Raw genomic sequence first — 24,403 nt, 5'->3', positions numbered from 1 at the left:
AGGGAAGGGATTGGGGTCAGAATGGGGGGGCTGCAATTGTATGGGGAATATAAAAATAAAATTTATTATTTAAAAAAAAAATGATAGATTTCCCTTAACAGATGAATATAACAAGGAGATGGGGGATTCATTTTGCATCTGTATTGAGATGTATAATCCCCAGAGGGAAGTGAAATGGGTAAAATCTGAGTCCCTAAGAAGTTAAAGATAGACCATTGTATATAATACCCTTATTCCCCTTTTACACATAGACATTAACCCATGGGGAAAAGACTGAACAAGCTTCTACTCTGTTTATAACCAAGGTCTTCAGTAGCAAGTACGATAATAATACACTTTATTTTTCTCTGCTACTTGCAAGGACTACAAAGCATTATCAGAAATTATGACCTGTGATTCAGAAGATTTCCAGAGTATATCTGAAGTGAAATCTGGACAGAATGCCCATAGAAAGAAATCAAAGCCTCAGAATCTAAAATTGCCCATCTAAAGCCAGAGGTGTAAATCCCGGATAAGAGAACACTGAAGTTTTCTGGAATAGGGAGCGTGAGTTTCTTCATGTTATTTCTAAAACTATACTCTTTCCTTGAGATATATGGCCAGGGTCCTAGACATGACTATTTCTTTCTTCTATTGTGCAGTTATGAGATCTGATATTCTTTGCTGTATTTGTCTAATTTAGACTCAGCTCACACAAGGGTCACTCAGATTCATGATAATGGCAAAGCAGGTTCCATTGGTTCAGGTGGCTGGTTGCCCCCATTGCCAGTTGTTGGATGAAGTTCTGAGGAGGAACTGAGTTGCTCTCTAATGAAATTTTTTCTTCTGTGTCCACATATTGTTTAGAAAAGAATGACTCCTGGAAATACCTCCTTCGTGACTGAATTCATTCTCAAGGGTTTAACAGATCAACCAGACCTGCAGCTCCTGCTGTTCCTCCTCTTTCTAGTAATGTATATGGTCTGCATGGTAGGGAATTTAGGTTTAATCATTTTAATAGTGCTGAATTCACACCTCCACACCCCCATGTACTTTTTTCTCTGTAACCTGTCCATCATAGACATGTGTTACTCTTCTGCGTTTACACCCAAAATGCTGATTAACTTCATATCAAAGAGGAATATTATCTCCTACCCGGGATGCATGACTCAGCTTTTCTTTTTCTGTTTTTTTGGTATTTCTGAATGCTATGTGCTGACATCAATGGCCTATGATCGCTATGTGGCCATCTGTAACCCACTCATGTACAACAGTGCTATGTCTCCTAAGGTGTGTTCCAGCCTTATGCTTGGTTCATATGTGATGGCATTGTCTGGTGACATGGCCTTCACGCTATGCATGGTGAGTCTGACCTTCTGTGATGCAAACACCATCAATCATTATATGTGTGACATTGTTCCTCTACTCCAGCTTTCCTGCACAAGCACCTATGTCAATGACCTGGTGGATTTTGTTGTGACAGGCATCAACATCATTGTGCCCACTGTCACCATCTTTGTGTCTTATGGCTACATCCTTGCCAGCATCCTCCGTATCAGCTCTGCGGGAGGCAGGTCCAAAGCCTTCAGCACCTGCAGCTCCCACATCATTGCAGTTTCTCTCTTCTTTGGATCAGCTGCATTTGTCTATCTCATGCCCTCTTCTGCTGGATCTATGGATCAGAGAAAAATCTCCTCTGTCTTTTACACCAATGTGGTTCCCATGATGAACCCTTTAATTTATAGCTTGAGGAATAAAGATGTTAAACTTGCTATGAGAAAAACTCTAAGTAGGATGAAGTTTTAATCAGAAACAGAATATCTCTATGTTGTTAATCACAACACAGGGAGTCTTTGTGCTATAATTCCAGTGTTTTTATTGGTAGCTTTCTTTTCCATGGCTTTCTTACCATCATGAAAAAACTTGAAACTTGAGTCTTCACCAAGTATTTCATATCATAAGTCTTCTCTCCCCTCATTTGCACAATTTTCCTTCAATTCTTTGACTTTTAATAATACTAAGAAGGAAACTTATTCACTCTTTTTTATTATCATTTTGAATTCGTTTCTCCCGCTTTCCCCACCCCAGAATTGCAAATAGGTCTAAAATTTTAATTAGCAAACCCTTTGTCTAAACCATGTCATATTAAACAAAAAGACAACACTTTAGGGATTTACCCAATTGATGTAAAAGTACTGGTACATCGATGATTTTTTTCAGTATGTTCTAGAATAGAAATTGGATAGTTACGAACTTTAATACAGGTGGCATTGTTGTATGATACATTCAGTATATGGAATGATGGAAGATTTCAATAAACTACTGTGAAATGACAAATGCAATAGCTCAGAAAAAATATAATTTTAATGAATTGTAAAGTTTCTTTAAGTGTATTTGGTAATAGCAGCAGCAGGAATATATGGGATGCTTTAGCATATAAACTAACTGTGGGTGATGGTGGGAGCAGCACAAGGAAAGGAAAGGAAAGCTAAAGAAAAAGGAACAGGAATTAATGGACTCTAAAAGATATAAGGTGTTTATCATGTGGTCATGTATAACATAATGCTAAAAATACATTAATATATTTGTGTGGGAAGATATGTGTACATGAAAATAATTTTTGTTGGTATTTTAGCAATTTGCTATATATTAGCAAATGTACCTACAGGCCAAAGAAGTGCTGGAAGAAAGAGGAAAGAAGATCATTATTTCTACACTATTTGTCCAAGTGGGAGTAGAATATTGAGCCTCCAAAGACACAGGGTAAAACATCTTTATTTGTTTAATATCAGCTTCTTCACTCTGCCTTCCCTAAAGGATTTGAATTATGGGGGTGCTCACAGGAAAGCCTCTTGTGCACCCCTGAGAGGAAGATGCTGATTTCAGAATTAGATAATGAACTGAGGCTGTTGTTATGATGTACAAACACTGAGAGCTGCTGACAGGCCTCCTTTGTAGTTTAATGATCACCTCCGGCAATATCATAATTAAAAGTCATGACCTTTATCTGACTGACTTTATGTGGGTTTATTCGGGGAAATAGTAAGGTTTCTAAATGCTCTGCATACTCCACACAAAGAGGCAGGGTTTAGTTCAGTCCTATCACTTCCACAGCAGCATCCTTTTTATTTTTTTTTTTTTAAAGAAACTGGTGAGACAAATCCACAGGTACTCTGATGACTTTCAGCAAAAAGGAGTGATTGCTGAATCTTTTCCTTCCCCCCATCTGTGGCTGTGACTGTGGCAGAGTCCATGAGTAAAGGTCTCTGTGGGACAAAAGTAGAGATGAGAAGTAGTGCTGAGATTGTAGGGTTTGCAGGCCCCCAACCTACTGTCCCTTAGAGAATTTCCTGTGAAGGAGACCTGCTCCCATTCCTGCTGTATAGTTTGGGAAGCCAAAGGGTCTCTGTGAGTCTGTTTCCCCATCTCACCCGTGACCTGTGCTCATGATCTGTACCTGCACAGCCCCTCTGGTGGTGGCCACCACACGTAGCTCCTTGAACAATGAGGCTTCCTTCTTGGTTATTTTCTTTTTGTTTTCTAGTGTATATACTCTTACTCCTGATTTTTAATCCTGTTTATTTTCTCTTAACCCTTCAGATGCCAGCTGAAGAGCAACTTCTGTCCCACCCATCAAGCATAGTTGAGGAGCTCTTTCCCATATTTCCTAGTAGAGAGCAGTCAGGTGTCACACAATGACTTGAGAGCAGCCTTTGCATGCTATTTCATTGCCTGATTATTTTTCTCTCTGTGAGGGAAGGCACCATGTGTCTTTTCTTTATTTTACCACTTAGTGCTTATAGGAGTTGGCACTTGGTAAAGGCATGATAACTATTGGGAGAGTAAGTATGTCAATGTTTGCTATGTGACTTTAAATTTTAAATACGTGGGAAGAGTAACTCAGAGTTGTTACTACTTCTCCTTCCTCAATTGCTTTTGTAATTTCCTTTTGTGGGAATTTCACCCCCCTCCTTAAATCATAGTGATAGAATGCAAATATATATTTATTTGTATTTTGATAATATACATATTCAGAAGTTGGAGGAAGGAGGTTTGAGTTAGGCAGACTCTTGAGACCAAATTAGAATAAGTAAGCTCAGAATTTCTGGGACTAGGCTTCCTGGGTTTAAATTTCAACTTTGTCTTTTGCTAATTCTGTGTGTTTGAAAGACATAAATTAACCCTTTCAAGATAACTGTCTCCTCATGTTTGAAAGATAAAAGGCTAATTCTATCTACTTGAACTTTTGTGAAGAGCTATTCATTTGTTTAGGGTTTATATTGAAGCAAATAAGATACAGTTTAGGTTTTGCTGCTGTATAGCAGGATCATTTCATTTTCAGAACCTCAGATTAAAAATATGCAAAATAAGAAGCTTGGTTGGAATACTTCAGAGTTCCATGTACTTTAAAAATTATGTGATAACTGTGTCTCAGTTTTCTGGCTTATTCAAGATGGGGTTGAACTGGATTAATGATTAACAGTATGGATAAGTGTCAATCATTCAGGAAATCATTGAAATTTTGATTCCTTGGTTCCATCTCAATCATATATATCTGTGATTCCTGGGTTGTATTTTTGGTGTTCATTTCTAGTGGTTATTTCTAGTGGTTCCTGTTTGTCTGGTGATTGGAACTTTCTATTTCAAATATTTTACGACTGAACCTACTCTGGTCATGGTCACATATTAACTTTTCTATAAAGGACATTTCCTGGTATCATGAAAGTTCAGGAAGGATTTCAGAAAGGAAAGAGTGGTCAGTAGTATTCATTATTTAAAGAAGTCAGATTAGTAGAGGCTCAGAGCATTTGGTTTAGTAATCTACAAAATTGGCGAGAGATGGAAGTGGTAGAAGCAGGAACCTGATTGCCACTGATTAAGAGGTTGAAGAAAAGGAAAAAGAAAAGTGTGCAAAATATTCTTCTTCAAGATAAATTAGAATGATAGAACTTTTTTAACCCTACAGTGAAAACTTCTAAAATGCAAATATAACATATAAAGGACATTAGCTTTAACATCCTGCTGTTTGGTGAACTAAATATTCTGGTGGACCCCATTTCTACAGTATAATTAGATCATCCAAAACATGTAATATGCATTGAGTAGATGTTTAAACTGGGCTTATGGGAAATTGTTAAGGAGACAGAAAGAAGGGAAGAAGAAAAGAACAAAGGAAAGGTAAAGCTAAAAGAAAGGATGAAATTTAGAAAAACAACAAAAATTAATCATTGAGTAAAGACCAGTAATCTACAGGATACACATAGACTCACCTGAGGCAAAGATGTCATTCAGTTAAACCAGGATTTAAATCTGGATATCAAATTAAAACTGGGAAACAGGAAGGAAAGAGGTAGGGTTCTCAGAATGGTCATGCCCGCATTCATTTTAGACCAAGAAACATGTTAATATTGGAAAACATTGTTAGCATCCACATTTCAGACCCCTAAGTTCTTCAAAAGTTAATATCAACCAAATGTAGTTTTTACTCAAGGATAACAAAATTCACTATGTGGGAAAGTAAAAACAACCTCTCAAAATCATCTGACCTAAAACTACAAGGATTTTAGATATTTGTTTTGCTTCATTTTTTATAATTATAAATAGTGTGAGGTGAAAAAGAACTAGCACAGAGTGATAGAAGTAAGTAAACTACAAAGAATACTCAAAATTAAAATAAAGTTTTATGAAATATAACTGCTAGACTAAAATAAACTCAATTCAGATTAAACACAGGGAATCTGAAGAAATTACTTTGAGACACTAGCAAATGAAAAATAAGGAAGAGGCTAAAGATGTGGATCATACTATGAGCAGGTCCCATAAATGTCTAGTTGAGTCCTAGAAGGAAATAACAGAGAACGTGAGAGAAGTTAATTGAAGAGATAATGTTCAGCACATTTTAACAAATAAAAGATAGGAATCCACAGACAGCAGCTAGTTTGTCTTGGATAAAATTAATATGGGGAAGGTAATAAGTAAGAGATCTGAAAGTGAAAGGGGAGCGAGAGCAAATCATGCAGGGATATAGGAAGCCCAGCTTATATGAAGTAGGACAAATAAAAATGTTGGTATCTGGGCAGTTGATGATACTGCAGGACAAAGAGTCCAAGCAACTAATCTAACAGAATGAAGAGCAACAGGTAATCACCTTGGAAGGAATTACAAATTGACAAAAACCTCTAACATCTATAAACCAGAATAGTGAAGTAAGACACCTTATAGGAGGGGCTCATTTTGGGAAGTACATATCATTATAAAGATTTCAGCTTATACCCTGAGAGACATGTGAGTCACTGGAGGGTTTGGGGAAGAGAATTGATGTAATATGACTTACACTATAACAGGACCACTCTGGCTACTGGGTAACATGGGTAAATGTAGCAGGGAGAGCTATTTTAAAGCTAGTGCAATAAAACTTCTAGGAGGTCATGAGAAAATGCATTTGGATAGCCATGGAAGTGATGGAAAGCAGTTATATATGGCAGATGTAGTAGAATTTGTTACTGATTTTATTTTAGAGAGAAAGGAAAGTGCAATACTGACTATAATATTTTGGGCCTAAAGACAGGAAGAATTGAAATTTCACTGAATTACGTGGATACTACTGAAGAAGTGGCAGATTTTCGGAGCAAGATCAGAATTTCTCAATTTTCAAAATATATATTATATACGTGTATGAATGTGTATGAACACATTGCACTCTACTATACCTTATATACATTTAATTGTGTAATACATTCATATACATATATATGTGCATGTATATTTAGAGGGGGTCTGCAGCCTTATTAGTCTGAGGATACTAAGATAAATTTTTACACTTTATATAATTTTCATTTTCCACAGTACTCATTTAATAGTTTGAGAAGTAGTAAAATAAACTTAAAAGATAATGCAGACTATAAAGCTCCTAGAAAAGAACATAGATAACCTGGGTTTCACTTTTTAGAAACAATACAAAAAGCACATTCTATGAAAGGATGAGTTGCTACACAAGGGCTATTAAAATGTACAACTTATACTACATTTATCAAGAAAGGCAATATCTGTGAAAGGCAGTATCAGGAAAATGGAAAGACAAACCACAGACAACAGTTATTTACACAAGTCATATATAATAAGGGACTGTCATCCAAAAGGACTCTTAAAATATATAGATAAAAAATTTAACAACATGCTTAAAAAATGGGTAAAACAACTAAATAGACTCCTTCCAGGAAGATACACAGCAATCCTATGTCATTAGGGAACTCCACTCCAAATTAAAATAACAATAAAATACCATTGAGATACCCGTTAGAATGTCTAAAATTCTGAAACACTGACATCATCAAATGCTGCAAGAATTTGGAGCAAAAAGAATTCTTTTTAAAAAATTATTATTATAGCAGCAATATTTACAGTAGCTAAGCTTTGGAAACAACCCAAATGCCCAAAAATAGATGACTGGATCAAGAAGCTGTGGTACATATACACCATGGAATATTACTCAGCATTCAAAAAAGATAAACACATGCAATTTGCAGCAACATGGATGGCGCTGGAAGGGATCATGCTCAGAGAAATAAGCCAGAAAGAAAAAGAAAAATACTGGATGGTCTCACTCATAGCAGGAATCTAGAAAACTTAAATAAGGGACCAGGAAAAAGAATAACTATAAGAAAGAAAATATCAAAATCAATAAACAACTATGAACCAGAGACTCTCTATGGGGGGGTGGGGGGCAGGGAAAGGAGGGATTGGGGTCAAAATAAGGGGGTTGTAATTGTATGGGGAATACAAAAATAAAATTAAAATTAAATTAAATTAAACATATATTTAAAAAATATTTTTAATCTATTTTTTTCTTACAATGTTTGCTGTCTTTTCTCAGGTGTAGTCCCCATAGAATTGCCACCACCAGTTCACCTGTGCACCATCACCATAGTCCCTTGTGCTCTTCCCACCCTCATTTTGATCCCTTTTCCTCTCCCTCCCCTGCAGGATGTCTCTGATTTATAGTTGTTTATTTTTGTTTTGTTTTGTTGTTACTATTATTTTCCCTTGATCCCTTATATTCCTCCTATAAGTGAAACCATACAGTATTTTTCTTTTTCCTTCTGATTTATTTCACTGGGCATAATGCCTTCAAGCTCATCCATGTTGCTGCAAATGGCATTAGTTATGTTTTTGAACGCTGCATAGTATTCCATTGTGCATATATACCACATCTTCTTGATCCAGTTATCCTTTTTTTGAGCATTGGGTTGTTTCCAAGTCTTACCTATTATAATTATTGCTGCAGTAAACATAGGGGTGGATGTATGCTTTTGAATTAATGTTTTTGGGTAGATCCCTAAGAGTAGAATTGCTGAGTCATATGGTATGAAGCAAAAAGAATTTTTATTGTTGGTAGGAATATAAAAATAGTCCAGCCACTTTGGAAGACAGGTGATTTCTTATAAAACTGACATCTTATAAAACAGCTATGGACATCTTGGCATTTGCCCAGGGGAATTGAAAATAGTCAACACAGAAATCTGCATTTGAGTGTTTATAGTGGTCTTATTCATAATTCCCAAAGTTGGAAGAAATTAAGATGCTCTTTATGGTTAAATGGAGAAATAAACTGTGATACATTTATGTAATGGAATATTATTCAGTGCCAAAAGAAAAATGAGTTATCACATCAGAAAAAGACATGCATGGCTTGATTGCATGTTACTAAGAGAAAAAAATCAGTCTGAAAAAGTTCCATATGGTACTATTCACATGTCTATAGATGCAATAAATAGCAGTATTTTCCATGGATTGAGTGGAGGGAGAGGCAAATAGGTGGAATGTGAAAGTTTTATAAGGAAGAAACCACTTTGTATGATACTGTAATGGTAGGTACATATCATATACATTTGTGAAAACCCATAGAATTATAGTACAATGCTATCCTCCTGCAATTATGTCTTAATCTTCATTCATCTACTGTAACAAATGTAGCACTCCATGCCAGATTTTGATAGAGAAGGAGGCTATGTATATATATGGAAGAGGGATACTTGGGTTCATAGTTGAGCTGTCCTTTCAACTTGATTTTGCTGTGAATCTAAAACTTCTCTAAAAATAGTCTACAAAATATGTGAAAGGGATAAGCTTGAAGTTTATGGGAATGTAATGTACAGATGGTGTCTGTAGTTAATAAAATGGTTTCATGTACTTGAAAGTTACTAAGAGAATATGAATTTAAAGTTCTCATCACAGAAAATAATTGTAACTATGTGTGGTGATAGATGTTATCTGGAGTTATGGTGGGATCACTTTATAATATCAACACATCTTGAGCACTTACTGCTACAACTGATACTAATTAATGTTATATGTCAATTATACTTCAATTCAGCACAATAACAAAGCAAAGTAATGCCAATGGAAAAGTAAAGACCCTGGGCAGATTTGGATGACAAAACCAGGAGTACAACTGTATGGATTATTTTAGTGACTAAAACTGAGCCTATCTCTATGAATTGAGAGAAAAATTTTTGTATTTATGATAAAACTGACCACAAAAATCTACAAAGAGCTGATGAGACTCAATAAAAACAAAGAAAATAATCCAGTCAAAAAATGGGCAGAAGAGCTAAAAAGAAACTTCTCCAAAGAGGAAATGCAAATGGCCAACAGGCATATGAAAAAACATTCAACATCACTTGTAATCAGGGAAATGCAAATCAAAACTACCATGAGATACCATCTTACAACAGTGAGAATGGCACATATTAAAAAAAATAGCAACAACAAATGTTGGCAAGGATGTGGAGAAAAAGGAACTCTCCTGCACTGTTGGTGGGAGTGCAAACTGGTCCAACCACTATGGAGAGCTGTGTGGAGATTTCTGGACTTACTAAACATAGAGCTTCCATATGATCCAGCAATTCCACTCCTAGGTATTTACCCAAAGGACACAGAAACATTAATTCAAAAGGGCACCTGCACCACCGTGTTTATAGCAGCACTATTTACAGTAGCTAAGCTATGGAAACAACCCAAATGCCCCAAAATAGATGACTGGATCAAGAAGATGTGGTACATATACACAATGGAATATTACTCAGCAATCAAAAAAGATAAACGCATGCCATTTGCAGCAACATGGACGGAGCTGGAAAGGATGGTGCTCAGTGAAATAAGCCAGAAAGAAAAAGAAAAATATCGGATGCTCTCACTCATAGCAGGAATTTAGAACACCTAAATAAGGGACCAGGAAAAAGACTAATTATAATAAAGTAAAAATCAAAATCAACAAGTAACCATAAATCAGAGACACAGTATAGGGGTGAGGGGAAGGACTAGGGTCAAAACAAGGGGGGGGGTGGGAATTGTATGGGGACTATACCAAGATGAAAATGCATACATTGTGCAAAAATGAAAAATGATGTAAAAAATATATAAAAAAATAAAAATGGGTTACTCAAAAAAAAAAAAAATAGAAAATAACCCGTAGAGAAAGGAGAACCCTAGAGAACCTGGGGCACATTGACAGACTAACATATACGGGAAGCAGGGAAATCAGAGCCAGAAGGGTAGGTTATTTTGGACTGGAGGGAGATATCTTTTGTACTACTTTCAGTTCATGCAACTTCTTCTCCATCAAGTATGACACAGAGTTTGATATGTGCTGACAGTGATAAAGTAGAAGAAACCTCAGGGGAAGAGAAAAGATTTAACATAGTTTGAGCAAACTGTACCTATGACTTTCCCCTTAATCATATACATGGATAACAGAGAAAACCCTAAAGTGACTGCTTTCTATGATATAAATGATTGCAAAACATGTAATAAAAGGGCATGTAATAAAATTTTAAAAAATTATCCACAGTTGGTGCTCAGGCTGAGGAGGTTAAAGGGAAATGCTGATACCGGAAGCATGGAGGGTGCAGTGTAATGCACAGCAATGGGGTGAATGACTGGAGAACTTAGGATGCCTGCAATTCATTTTCTTGCATGAAAACATCAGAAGAACAAAGAGCAATGGAGCAAGCTGGGTTTTCAGAGGAATTGGGAGAGGAAAGGAAGGCAGACGCAAGATGCTTGGAGTCCTGTAGAAATCAATCTCTGCCAAAGTTTGTTCCCATTCACAAACTAATAGCACAAATCAATAAAATTTTATTTTGGGTATTTATCATGAAATGATGGTCACATTTTCTGAATCACTACACTTAAACATAATTTTAACTTAGCTTATTTTTGAGATATCCTGGGGGTGCATAACTGAAGCAAGCTTTCAATTTTTGAAAAATATGAAGAAATAAGGAAATCTAGAAATGGAAATCTTGCAAACAAATCCTTTTAGGATAAGGGAATAAAGAGGGAATAAAAAATAAAGTATGTTTTCCTTAAGAGATGAAGATAATAGGGAGATGGGGATTCATTTTTCATCTATACTGAGAATGTATAATCCCCAGAGGAGAGTGAAATGGGTAAAATCTGAGTCCCTGAGAAATTAAAGACAGGGCCTCCCCGGTGGCGCAGCGGTTGAGCGCTGGGTTGCGAAGCTGCCCGCAGCCTCTGCAGCGCTGGTTCGATCCCCGGCTGCTCCCCGGCCACCGGAGGAGGGTCCCACATGGTGCGCAGACCTCTCCAGCCGCCCGCTGCTCCCCTCAGCAGTGTGCTTCGGTCCTTCTGCATGCTCTGCTCCCCGCTCTGGCTCTGGTGAATTCTCTCACCCTCCCGCGCTTCTGACTGTACCCAGAGCTTGTATAAATAAATAAAAATAAATCTTAAAAAAAAAAAGAAAGAAATTCAAGATAGACCATTGCATGTAATCTCCTTATTCCCCTTTTACTCAGACTGTCCAGTGAGGAAGAGACTGAACAAGCCTCTACGCTGTTTATAGTCAAGATCATTAGAGGCAAATGTTATAAAATAAAGACTGTATTTTTCTGTGCTACTTGCAAGGACTACAAAGCATCATCAGAAATTATGGCCTGTGGTTCAGAAGATTTCCAGGGTATATCTGAAGTAAAGTCTCAACAGCATTCTTATAGACTGAAAGAAATCAAAGCCTTGGAATCTAAAATAGCCCATCTAAGACCAGAAGGGTGAATCTCAGGGTAAGAGAACCCTAAGGTTTCTGGCCTAGGGAGGGTGAGTTTCTTCACATATTTCTAATACCATATTGTTGCCTTGAGATATATGGCCAGAGCCCTGGATATGCCTATTTTTCCCATTGTGCCATCTGAGATCTGTTCTTTGCTGTATTTGGCTTATTTAGACTTGGACCACACAACGGTCTCTCAGTTTCATGATAATGGCAAAGCAGATTCCATTGGTCCAGTTGGTCCGGTTGCCTGAATTTCAGGTTTTGTTGGATGAGGTGCTGAGGAGGAGCTGAGTTGCTCTCTAATGTAACATTTTCTTCTGTGTCCTCATATTGTTCAGAAAAGAATGACTCCTGGAAATGTCTCCTCCGTGACTGAATTCATTCATTAACAGACCGACCAGACCTGCAACTCCTGCTCTTCCTCCTCTTTCCAGTAATGTATGTGGTCTGCATGGTAGGGAATTTAGGTTTAATCATTTTAATAGTGCTGAATTCACACCTCCACACCCCCATGTACTTTTTCCTCTATAAATTGTCCATCATCGACGTGTTATTCTTCTGTGTTTACACCCAAAATGCTGATTAACTTCCTATCAAAGAGGAATACTATCTCCTACCCGGGATGCATGACTCAGCTTTTCTTTTTCTGTTTCTTTATCATTTCTGAGTGCTATGTGCTGACATCAATGGCCTATGATCGATATGTGGCCATCTGTAACCCATTCATGTATAGTGTCGCCATGTCTCCTAAAGAGTGTTCCAGCTTTATGCAGGATTCGTACTTGATGGCCATGTCTGGTGCCCTGGTCCTCACTGTATGCATGGCGAGACTGACCTTCTGTGATGCAAACACCATCAGTCATTACTTATGTGACATCCTTCCTCTGCCCCAGCTTTCCCGCACAAGCACCTATATCATTGAGCTGGCCGTTTTTATTGTGGGAGGCATCAACATCGTTGTGCCCACTGTCACCATCTTTGTGTCTTATGGCTACATCCTCTCCAACATCCTCCGCATCAGCTCCATGGGAGGCAGGTCCAAAGCCTTCAGCACCTGTAGCTCCCACATCATTGCAGTTTCTCTCTTCTTTGGATCAGCTTCATTTATGTATCTCAAACCCTCTTCTGCTGGGTCTCTGGATCAGGGAAAAATCTCTTCTGTCTTTTATACCAGTGTGGTTCCTATGATGAACCCCTTAATTTATAGCTTGAGAAATAAAGATGTTAAAGTAGCTACGAAAAGAACTCTCAGGATGAAGTTTGCATCATAAATAGTATCTTTGTGCAGTTAGTCACAGCACAGGGAGACTCTGAGGTTTAATTCAGCTGCTTTTACTGGCAAACTTCTTTTCCACAGCTATGTTACTGTGAAAGAACCTTGAAGTTCCTCCTTACAGTTTATTATCCAGTTTTATAGGATAGGTTTTCTCTGCTTCCTGTCATTCACACAATTTCTTTTCCTTATTTTTTTTACATTTAGTGATACTACTAATAACATAATTCATTAACTTTTTAAATCATTTTTACTTCCTCTGCTCCATACCCTGCAGAATTAGAAAATGTGATTTATGGAATGTCAAAAACATGTCATGTGAAGCGAAAAGAGAAATGTTTGGAATTTAACCCATGGACGTTAATGTATTGTTATATCAATAATGATTATTTTAGCATGTGTTTGGTGATAAAAATATGAAAAGTTTTAGTTTCTGTATGTGGATTGGTTGGATATGTTTTGGTATAATCACAGTTTCGGATGGTAGAATTTTTTTCTCTTTTTTTATTTTATGTATTTTTTACATCATTCTTTATTTTTGTACAATGTATGCTTTCTCATCTCAGTTATAGTCCCCGTGAAATTCCCACCACCAATTCACCTATGTGCCACCACCATAGTCCTTTGTGCTCTTCCCATCCCTGTTTTGATCCTATCCCTCCTCCCCTGTAGAATGTCTCTGGTTTATAGTTGCCTCCTGATCCCTTGTTTGGTTCCTCTACATTCCTCCTAAAAGTGAAAACATCAGGTATTTTTCTTTTTCTTTTTGGCTTATTTCACTGAGTATGATCCCTTCCAGCTCCATCCATGTAGCTACAAATGGCATGAGTTTATCTTTTTTGATTGCTGAGTAATATTCCGTTATGTATGTATACCAATTCTTCTTGATTCAGTCATCTATTTTTGGGCATTTGGGGTTGTTTCCATAGCTCACCTATTGTAAATAGTGCTGCAATAAACATAGGGGTGCAGGTGTCCTTTTGAATTAATGTTTTTGTGTCCTTTGGGTAGATACCTTTGAGTGGAATTGCTGGATCATGTGGAAGCTCCATTTTTAGCAGTTTGAGGAACCGTCACACAGCTTTCCATAGAGGTTGGACCAGTTTGCATTCTCAAGATGGTGGTAGATTTTTAATGAAGTATTCTTTTTTTAAAATTTATTTTATTTTATTTTTAAGATTTATTTATTTATTTATACAAGCACTGGGTACAGTCAGAAGCACGGGAGAGTGAGAGAATTCACCAGAGCCAGAGCAGAGAGCTGAACAGGCAGACTGATGAAGTACATTGCTGAGGGGAGCAGCTGGCGGCAGGAGAGGTCTGTGCGCCATGTGGGACCCTCGCCTGGTGGCTGGGGATCGAACCAGCGCTGCAGAGGCTGCAGGCAGCTTCGCAACCTAGCACTCAACCGCTGCACCATTGGGGAGGCCTTTAATGAAGTATTCTTAAAGGACAAATGTAAAAGTTAGAAATAAATGTACTTTCAATAAATTGTAAAGCTCTTTTAAGTGCCTTTGGTAATACCAGCAAGTAGGAATGTATGGGATGCTTTAGGGTATAAACTAATTGTGAGTGATGGTTGGTGCAGAGCAAAGAAGAAAGAAAATGCTCAGCAAAAAGGAATAGGAAGTGATGGACTCTAAAAGATACAAAGTGTTTATCATATGGTCATGTATAACATAAAGCTAAAATATATTGATATATTTATGTGTGAAGCAGATATATATGCATATGAAAATATTTTGTTTATTTGTATTTCAACAACTAATCATCTATTAACAAGTGAACTTACAGGTAAAGAAGTTCCAAGAGATAGAGGAAAGAAATTATTTCTACACTGTCCAAAATGAATATACAATTTTTTTCCTGGATGTGAAATTTGGAGTAGATTATTGAGCTCCAAAGACACAGGGTGAAACATCTCTATTTGTAATATCAGCTTCTTCATTCTGCCTTTCCTAAAGGATTTGAATTATTGGGGGGAGGGGGCTCACTGGAAAGCCTCTCATACACCCTTGAGAGGGAGATGCTGAAGCTCAGAATAAGATAATGGCTGAGGCTGCTGTTCTGATGTGCAAACACTGAGAGCTGCTGACAGGCCTCTGTAGCTCAGTGACCACCTCCGGCAATATCATAATTAAAGTTTAAGAACTTTATGAAATGGACTCTGAGAATAAGCCAAGAGTAAGGCTTCTAAATGTCTGAGTACCCCACACAAGAGGGTTTAGTTCAGTCCTGTCACTGCCAAAGCAGCACAAGGTACTATTTGGAGAACAGTGGTGGAGAGGAAGCCACGGGTATTCAGATGACTTTTGGTAAAGAAGAGTGATCTTGGAATCCTTTTTGTGTCCCCCAGTCTGTGGTCATAACTATGGTTGAGTAAAGGTCTCTATGGGATAACAGTAGAGAGAAGTAGTGCTGAGATTGTAGGGTTTGCAAGGCCTCCATCCTGCTGTCCTTTAGAGAGTTTCCTAAGAAGGAGACCTACTTCTATCCTTTCTGTATAGTTGGGGTTGCTAAATGGTCTCTGAGATTCTGTTTGCCCATCTCACCCGTGACCTGTGCTCAGATCCCTACCTGCACAACCCCTCTGGTGGTGGCCACCGCACTGTAGCTCCTTGAACAATGAGGCTTCCTTCTTGGTTATTTTCTTTTTCATTTTCTAGTGTATTCTAATTCTTATTTCCATCCTCCTTATTTTCCATTAATCCTTCACATGCCAGATGAAGGGAAACCTCTGTCCCACACATCAAAAACTTGAAGTGCTCTTTTTTCATGTCCCAGTGTAGAGAGGTCAGGTTTCACACAAAGACATGAGGGCAGACATGCTTTTGTCTTTGCCTGATTATTTGTCTTCCCTGTGAGGAAGGGCACCATGTATCTTTTCTCTTTTTAACCACATAGTGCTTATAGGAGCTGGCACTTACAAAGGCATAAGAAGTGGTAGATTAAGTACCGAACATTAACTATGACTTCAAGCTTTAAATATGTTGGAAGAGTCACTCAGAGTGTAACCACTCCTCCTTTCTTAAGGACATATGTAATAATTTATGTTCATAGACCTCCCTCCACACCCCTTAAGTCATACGGATGGAAAACAAAGATGTATATTTTTGTGCCTAGATAGATGTATGTATTCAGGATTTAGAGTAAGAAAGTGTGAGTGAGGTAGATTCCTGGGTGCAAAGTAGAATAAATAAACTCAGAATTCCCTATATTAAATCTTCCACTTTGTTTTTTTGCTAAATATGTGAGTCTGAAAGGCATTAGTTACTCCCTCATGATAACTATTTCCTCATCTCTCAGATGAAAAAAAATAATAGTATCTATTTAAAAGGTCTTTTGTGAAGAGTCATTCATTTGCTTAGGATTTATGCTGAAGCAAATAAGGTGTAGTTTAGGTTTTGCTACTGTGTAGTAGAATCATTTCATTTTCAGAGGCTCAGATTAAAAATATGGAATATAAGAGGCTTGGTTGGAATAGTCCAGGGTACCATGAACTTTAAAATTTTGTGATATTTGTGTCCTAATTTACTGGCTTATTCAATGATACGGTTGAACTGGATTAATGCTTCACGCTATGGATAAGTATAAGAATCATTGTGGAGACAATTGAAATTAATTAAGATCTTAGTGCCATGCCAATCATGCATATCTGTGATCCTGAGCTATGCTTTTGAAGTTGGTTTCCAGTGTTTATGTTACTGTTTATGTGCTGGTAGCTGGAATTGTCTTTTTCTCATATGATTCCTAAACTGCGGACGGTGGGCTGAATTTAAGTTTTATAGAAAGGCTGTTTCATGGTAAGTTGAAAATTTAGGGAGGATTTGGGGAAGAAAAGAGGGTTCAGTGATATTATTTAGTGGTTAGGTTAGGAAAGACTCATATCAAGTTTAGTAATTTGCAAAGTTGGCAAGAGAGGGAAGTGGTAGAAGCAGCTACCTGAAGAAAAGGAGGAAGTAGAAAAGTATGCACAATGTTCTCTTTCATAATGAATTAGAATAATAGAAATCAGTAAGGAATCACAGATTTCTAGAAATAATCTCAAGGACTTGTAAATATTCAGAACAAAATAAGTGTATCATTTCAAATGAGTAAACAATGTAATATTTTTAATAGTAGTAATGGAGCAGTGTATTTACTATTTAGAAAAATACAGGTAGATGATTACAATAATCCACATATCAAATTAAATCTCATGTGTAAAAGAATTTTTATGCAAATCACTAGAAAAGAACTACAGGAAACATATATAACTGTTTAATCCCAACCTAAAAGCAGAGTAATAGATCATAGAAAAATCTCCTTTTAACCCTATAATGAACACTTCAAAATTCAAATATAGTAAATAAAAGGTATTAGCTATAATGTCCTGCTATTTGGTGATCTAGATATTCTGATGGACCCCACTCCTACAAAATAAGTATATTTCCAAAGCATACATTATACACTGAGTTGGTGATTAAACTAGATATGTGGGAAATTGCCCATGACCAAAAAGGAAGGATGAGAAACACAGAGGGAGGAAAAAAGGAAGGGTGAAATTTAGAAAAATACAAAAAATTAATCATTGAGAAAGGACCTGCAATCTGTAGGATACACGCAGACTCACCTAGGGCTTGATGTCATTCAGTTAAACCAGCCTTAAATCTGGTCTCCTAGATTAACACAGGGAAACTAGAGAGACATAGATTCTCAGAGTGGTCATGTCCCCTTTAATTTTACTCAAAGAAACATGTAAATATTGACAGAGGGAAATCTTTAGCATCCTCATATCAAGCTCCTGGTTTCTTCAGAGGTTAATTATCAACCAAGCATAGTTTTATAATCAAGGACACAAAATTTACAGTGCAAAATATTTGACAACAATATCTCAAAAATCATCTGATCTACAGTTGCAAAGATATTAGATTTTTTTTACTAGAATTATAATTATGAAAATGGAGTATGGAATGACACAGAGTAGCAAATAGATTCATAGAAATGAGCAAACTACAAGGGACCACTCAAACTCAGAGCTTTTGGAAATGTAATTGCTAGAATAAAAGTAAATCAATTCAAATTAGACACATATTAGGAAATCTGAAGAAATTACTCAGCATACAGCACAGAGTCCCTAGGAGATAAAAAAATATCTAAGAGCTAAAGATTATGGATCAGAGCATGCCTCATAAATGTCTAGTTGAGTCTAGAAGGAAGTAACAGAACATGAGAAGGAAGTAATTGAAGAGATAAACATTGAGCATTTTCTGAGAACATTAAATATAAGAATCCACAGACGAGTCTGGTTTGGCTAAGTAAAGTGAATGAGAAGAAGGTAGTGTGTAAGAGATCTGAAAGTTAAAGGGGAGAGAGGGCAGATAATGCAGGGATATAGGAAGTAGGACAAATAAAAATGTCCATTTCCGGGCATTTTATGATACTGTAGGATAAAAATTTCAAAGCAACTAACTCTTGGAAGGACTGACAAATGGACAAGCACCACTAACATCTGAAAACCAGAATGGTGATTAGGACAGGTTAGAGGAGGGACCATATGGGGATCTATAGTCATTGTAAAGATTTCAGCCTTCACCCTGAGTGAGTGAAGTGAGTCACTGGAGGGGTTGAGGAAGAGTATTGACATAATATGACTAGCACCATAGCAGGGTCACTCTGGCTGTTGGGTAACATGGGTATGTGAAGCAGGGAGAGCTATTTTAAAGCTGTTGCAATAAAACAGCTAGGAATAATGAGAGGATGCAATGGGACAGCCTTAGAGTTGATGCGAAACAGTTAGATATGATTGAGATAGTAAAATTTGCTATTGATTTTATTTGAGATAGAATAAGGCGTATCTAGGGCTTTGTCAAAGCTTTGTCAAAGCTTTCTCTCCATCTTACACCAGTGAGAATGGCACATATGAAAAAAAGAACTAGCACAACAAATGTTGGGGAGGATGTGGAAAAAAAGGAACTTTGCTACACTGCTGGTGGGAGTGCAAACTTTTGCAACCACTATGGAAAGCTGTGTGGAGGTACCTCAAACTGCTAAAAATGGAGCTTCTGTATGAACCAATTCTACATATCTACCCCAAGGACACAAAAATATTAATTCAAAAGGACACCTGCATCCCTATGTTTATCGCAGCACTATTTACAATAGCTAAGCTATGGAAACAACTCAAAAGTCCCAAAATAGATGACTGGATCAAGAAGAATTGGTGCACATACACAATGGAATATTACTCAGCAATCAAAAAAGATAAACTCATGCCATTTGTAGCAACATGGGTGGAGCTGGAAGGGATCATCCTCAGTGAAATAAGCCAGAAAGAAAAAGAAAAATAATTTTTTATTTTTAAATTTATTTTATTATTTTATTTTATATAATTCTTACATCATTGTTCATTTTTGCACAATGTATGCATTTTCACTTTGGTTATATTCCTCATGCAATTCCCACCCCCCTTATTTTGATTCTAATGCCTCCTCTACACCGCACCCCCCCCCCCGTGTGTCTCTCGTTTATAGTTGCTTGTTAATTTTGATTTTTTCTCTATTATAATGAGTCTTTTTCCTGGGCCCTTCTTTAGGTTTTCTAAATTCCTACTATGAATGAGACTATCTGGTATTTTCCTAGAAAAAAAGAAAAATTAGAGGGTGTCATTTATAGGAAGAATGTAGAGGATCCAAATAAGGGATCAGGAAATAAAAAAGTAACTATAATAAAGTAAAAATCAAAATCAACAGCAACTATAAACCAGAGACATTCTACAGGTGGGGAGAAGGGAGTAGGATCAGAATGGGGGTGGGAAGAGCACAAGGGACCATAGCGATGGTTCACAGGTGAATGGGTGGTGGGAATTTCACAGGGACTATAACTGAGATGAAAATGCATACATTGTACAAAAATGAAAAATGATGTAAGAATTATGTGAAATAAAATAATAATTAAAACAAATTAAAAATGCTTAAAATGGTGAATTTTATTCAATATGGATTTTACCATAATAAAAAATATTAAATTTTTAAATATGATGAAAAAAAGTTCTCATCACAGAAAATAATTGTAACTACGTGTGGTGGTGGATGTTACCTGGAATTATGGTGGTGATCAATCCACGGTACCTACACATCTTGAGTCCTTATGTCCTACAGCTGATACTAATATAATATTAATGTCAATTGTATTTCTTTTTTTTTTTTTTTTTTTTTTTTTATAGAGGCATGTTTTTATTTATTTATTTATTTGTTTGTTTTGTTTACACATGCACTGGGTACAGTCAGAAGCGCGGGAGGGTGAGAGAATTCACCAGAGCCAGAGCGGGGAGCAGAGCAGGCAGAAGGACCGAAGTACACTGCTGAGGGGAGCAGCGGGCGGCAGGAGAGGTCTGCACGCCATGTGGGACCCTCCTCCGGTGGCCGGGGAGCAGCCGGGAATCGAACCGGCGCCGCAGAGGCAGCGGGCAGCCTCGCAACCCAGCGCTCAACCGCTGCGCCACTGGGGAGGCCCAATGTCAATTGTATCTCAATTAAGCACAATACCAAAACAAAATATTGCCAGTGGAAAAGTAAAAACACTGGGAGATTTATATGACAAAAAAAAAGTACAGCTATATAAATTTTTTTGTGACTAAAATTGAGCACATCTGTGAATTGAGAGACAATAGCCTGAGAAACAGAGTCTACAGTCCCAGGGGGAGAGTTGAATAACATCCCAGATGCAGAGAAATCAGAGCCAGGAAGGTGGATTATTTTGGATTGGAGGGAATTTTTTTTTTTTTTTACTACTTTCACTACCTGCATCTCTTTCTCCATAAGTAGGAGACAGATTGACATCTGCTAATGGTTATATTGAATGAGAAACCTCAGGGAAGGAGAAAAAATTTGAAATACTAATAGAAGATTATACCCTATTGTTTTCCCCTTATATTATGAACAATGGATATGAGAAAACATTACAGTGCCTTCTTTCTATGTTATATCTGATTGTAAAAATAAGTAAATGAGCATGTGATAGAATCTTAAAAATATTATCCACAGTAGGTTCTCAGTCTGAAGAGTTTAGAAAGAAGCATGGAGGGCACAGTGTAATGCAGAACAAAGGAGTGGATGACAGGAGAACTTAAGGTGTCTGCGATTCATTTTCTGCATGAAAACATCAGAAGAACAAGGAGCAATGGAGCAAGATGGTTTTTCAGAGGAACTGGAAGACGACAGGAAGGCAGAGGCAAGATGCTTGGAGTCCTGTAGGAATCAATCTCTGCCAAAGTTGATTCGCATTCACAGCTAATAACACAACTCAATACAATTTTATTTTGGGTATTTATCATGGGGTGATGTTTACATTTTCTAAATCATTGCACTTACGTAACTTATGTAAGTTTATTTTAGAGCTAGTCTGGGGAGAGAAAGCTGAAGAAATTTATTTCAATTTTTGAAAAATACCTTCTAAAGAAATAAGTAATCTGGAGACTGAAACCTTGAAAAATGTTCTTTTAGGGTGAGGGTTATAAAAAATATAGTATATTTTCCAAAGAGATGAAGATAACAGGGAGATGGGGATTTCTTTTGCATCTACACTGAGGGATGTATAATCCCCAGCAGAAAGTGAAATGGGTAATATATTGAGTCCCTAGGAAGTTAAAGACAGACCATTGCATACAATACCCATATTCCCCTTTTCCACATAGACTGCAACCCACAGGGAAAAGACTAAACAATTACCCTGTTTATAACCAAGATCTTCAGTAGAAATGTGATTATATTAAAGACTTCCTGTTTCTCTGCTACTTGCAAGGACTGCTAATCATCATCAGAAATTATGACCTGCAGTTCAGAACATTACCAGGCTATAGCTGAAGTGAAGTCTGGACAGCATTCTCAAAGACTAAAAGAAATCAAAGCCTCAGAATCTAGAATCGCCCATCTAAGACCAGAGGGGTAAACCTCAGGATAAGTGAACAGTGAGGTTTTCTGGATAGGGAGGGTAAGTTTCTTCATGTCATTTCTATTGCTATAATGTTTGCCTTGAGTTACATGGCAAGGGCCCCAGACATGTCTATTTCTTTCTCCTATTGTGCAGTTTTGAGATCTGATGTTCTTTGCTGTTTTGGCTTATGTAGACTGGGATCACACAAGGGTCACTCAGTTTCATGAAAATGGCAAACCTGGTTCCATTGGTTCAGGTGGGCTGGCTGCCCGCAATGCCAGTTGTTGGATGAGGCACTGAGGAGGAGCTGAGTTGCTCTCTAATGTAATCTTCTGTGTCCACATATTGTTTAGAAAAAATGACTCCTGGAAATGTCTCCTCCGTGACTGAATTCATTCTCAAGGGTTTAACAGACCAACCAGACCTGCAGCTCCCACTCTTCCTCCTCTTTCTAGTAATGTATATGGTCTGTATGTTAGGGAATTTAGGTTTAGTCATTTTAATAGTGCTGAATTCACACCTCCACACCCCCATGTACTTTTTCCTCTGTAACTTGTCCATCATAGACATATGTTATTCTTCTGTGTTTACACCCAAAATGCTGATTAACTTCATATCAAAGAGGAATTTTATCTCCTACCCAGGATGCATGACTCAGCTTTTCTTTTTCTGTTTTCTTGGTATTTCTGAGTGCTATGTGCTGACATCAATGGCCTATGATCGATATGTGGCCATCTGTAACCCACTCATGTACAGTGTTGCCATGTCCACTAAGGTGTGTTCCAGTCTTATGCTTGGATCATACTTCATGGCATTTTCTGGTTCTTTGGCTCACACCCTATGCATGGTGAGACTGACCTTCTGTGATGCCTACATCATCAACCATTACTTGTGTGACATCCTTCCTCTGCTCCAGCTTTCCTGCACAAGCACCTACATCAATGAGCTGGCCGTTTTTATTGTGGGAGGCATCAACATCATTGTGCCCACTGTCACCATCTTCATGTCTTATGGTTTCATCCTCTTCAGCATTTTCCGCATCAGCTCCACAGGAAGCAGGTCCAAAGCCTTCAGCACCTGCGGCTCCCACATCATTGCAGTTTCTCTCTTCTTTGGATCAGCTTCATTTATGTATCTCAAGCCCTCTTCTGCTGGGTCTATGGAGCAGGGAAAAATCTCCTCTGTCTTTTATACCAATGTGGTTCCTATGATGAACCCCTTAATTTATAGCTTGAGGAATAAAGATGTTAATCTGGCTATGAAAAGAATTCTAAGTAGGATGAAGTTTTCATCATAAATAGTATCTCTGTGCGCAGTTAGTCACAGCACAGGAGACTCTGTTATGTAATTCCACTAATTTTTTAAAAAATATTTATTTATGTATACAGGAACTGCAGTGTAGGCCAGAGTTGTGGGAACTGAGAGGATTCACCAGAGACAAAGTGGGGAGCAGAACAGGTGGATCTATAAAATACACCGCTCAGGGGACCAGCGGCTGAGTCAGGAGAGGTCTGCTGCACCATGTGGGTTAGCTCCTTGCCAGGGGACTGAATTCATGGTGCAGTGGTGGTGATAGCGTAATAGTGCTATCTTTAATCCCTGTGACACTAGGGAGAACGTCCTTCCACTAATTTTATTTGCAAATTTCTTTTCCATAGCTGTTACCACTATGAAAGAAACTACAAGTTTTTCCTTATAGTTTTTATCCAGTTTTTATAGGATTGGTCTTCTCTCCTTCCTCTCATTTGCACAATTTCTTTTCCTTGTTCTTTATACATTTAGTAATGCTAAAAAATGAAATTTACTGACCTTTTTTTAAAATCATTTTGAACGCCCCAACCCCCTACAGAATTGGAAAATGTGGATTTTTAGAGACTTGTCAAAACCACATCATATTATACAAAAAGACACACGTTAAAAGTAAATGTATTTGGTATATAACATGATTATTCTAGCATGTTTGGTGGTAATAATAAAAGTTTGTATTTCTGTGTGTGGCAGGGTTGGATACATTTTGGTATATTCACTGTGTAGGGTGGTGGTAGATTTTAATGAAGTATTCTTAAAGGACAAATGCAAAAGTTAGAAAACAATGTAGTTTCAATCAATTGTAAAGCTCCTTTAAGTGCATTTGGTATAATCAGCAAATAGGAATGTATGGGATA

The 24,403-nt window shown here is 37.5% G+C and overlaps 3 protein-coding genes and 1 pseudogene across 3 annotated transcripts in view; all 4 read left to right on the top strand.

Annotated features, from left to right (window-relative positions):
- LOC119242111 (olfactory receptor 151-like) overlaps positions 1 to 24,403 on the top strand; it is a 368,040-nt gene that overhangs the window by 231,112 nt on the left and 112,525 nt on the right. The window lies entirely within an intron of this gene.
- Positions 844 to 1,785, top strand: LOC119239928 (olfactory receptor 145-like). The gene has a single exon (XM_037504319.1). The coding sequence runs from the start codon at positions 853 to 855 to the stop codon at positions 1,783 to 1,785; it is 933 nt and encodes a 310-aa protein (XP_037360216.1). The 5' UTR covers positions 844 to 852.
- LOC119239927 (olfactory receptor 147-like) lies at positions 12,388 to 13,323 on the top strand (annotated as a pseudogene).
- Positions 18,278 to 23,535, top strand: LOC119239926 (olfactory receptor 145-like). Its single transcript, XM_037504318.1, has 2 exons — positions 18,278 to 18,287; positions 22,592 to 23,535. The coding sequence occupies exons 1-2, from the start codon at positions 18,278 to 18,280 to the stop codon at positions 23,533 to 23,535; spliced, it is 954 nt and encodes a 317-aa protein (XP_037360215.1).

This window comes from Talpa occidentalis, unplaced genomic scaffold (assembly GCF_014898055.3).
Source record: "Talpa occidentalis isolate TD23 unplaced genomic scaffold, MPIMG_talOcc4v2.1 talOcc4.12, whole genome shotgun sequence".
NCBI classification, from domain to species: domain Eukaryota; kingdom Metazoa; phylum Chordata; class Mammalia; order Eulipotyphla; family Talpidae; genus Talpa; species Talpa occidentalis.
This window is presented reverse-complemented; position numbering and strand designations above follow the sequence as displayed.

Coding starts and splice junctions, on each gene's coding strand:
- LOC119239928 (XM_037504319.1), top strand. CDS start 853: ATGACTCCTGGAAATACCTCCTTCGTGACTGAATTCATTCTCAAGGGT.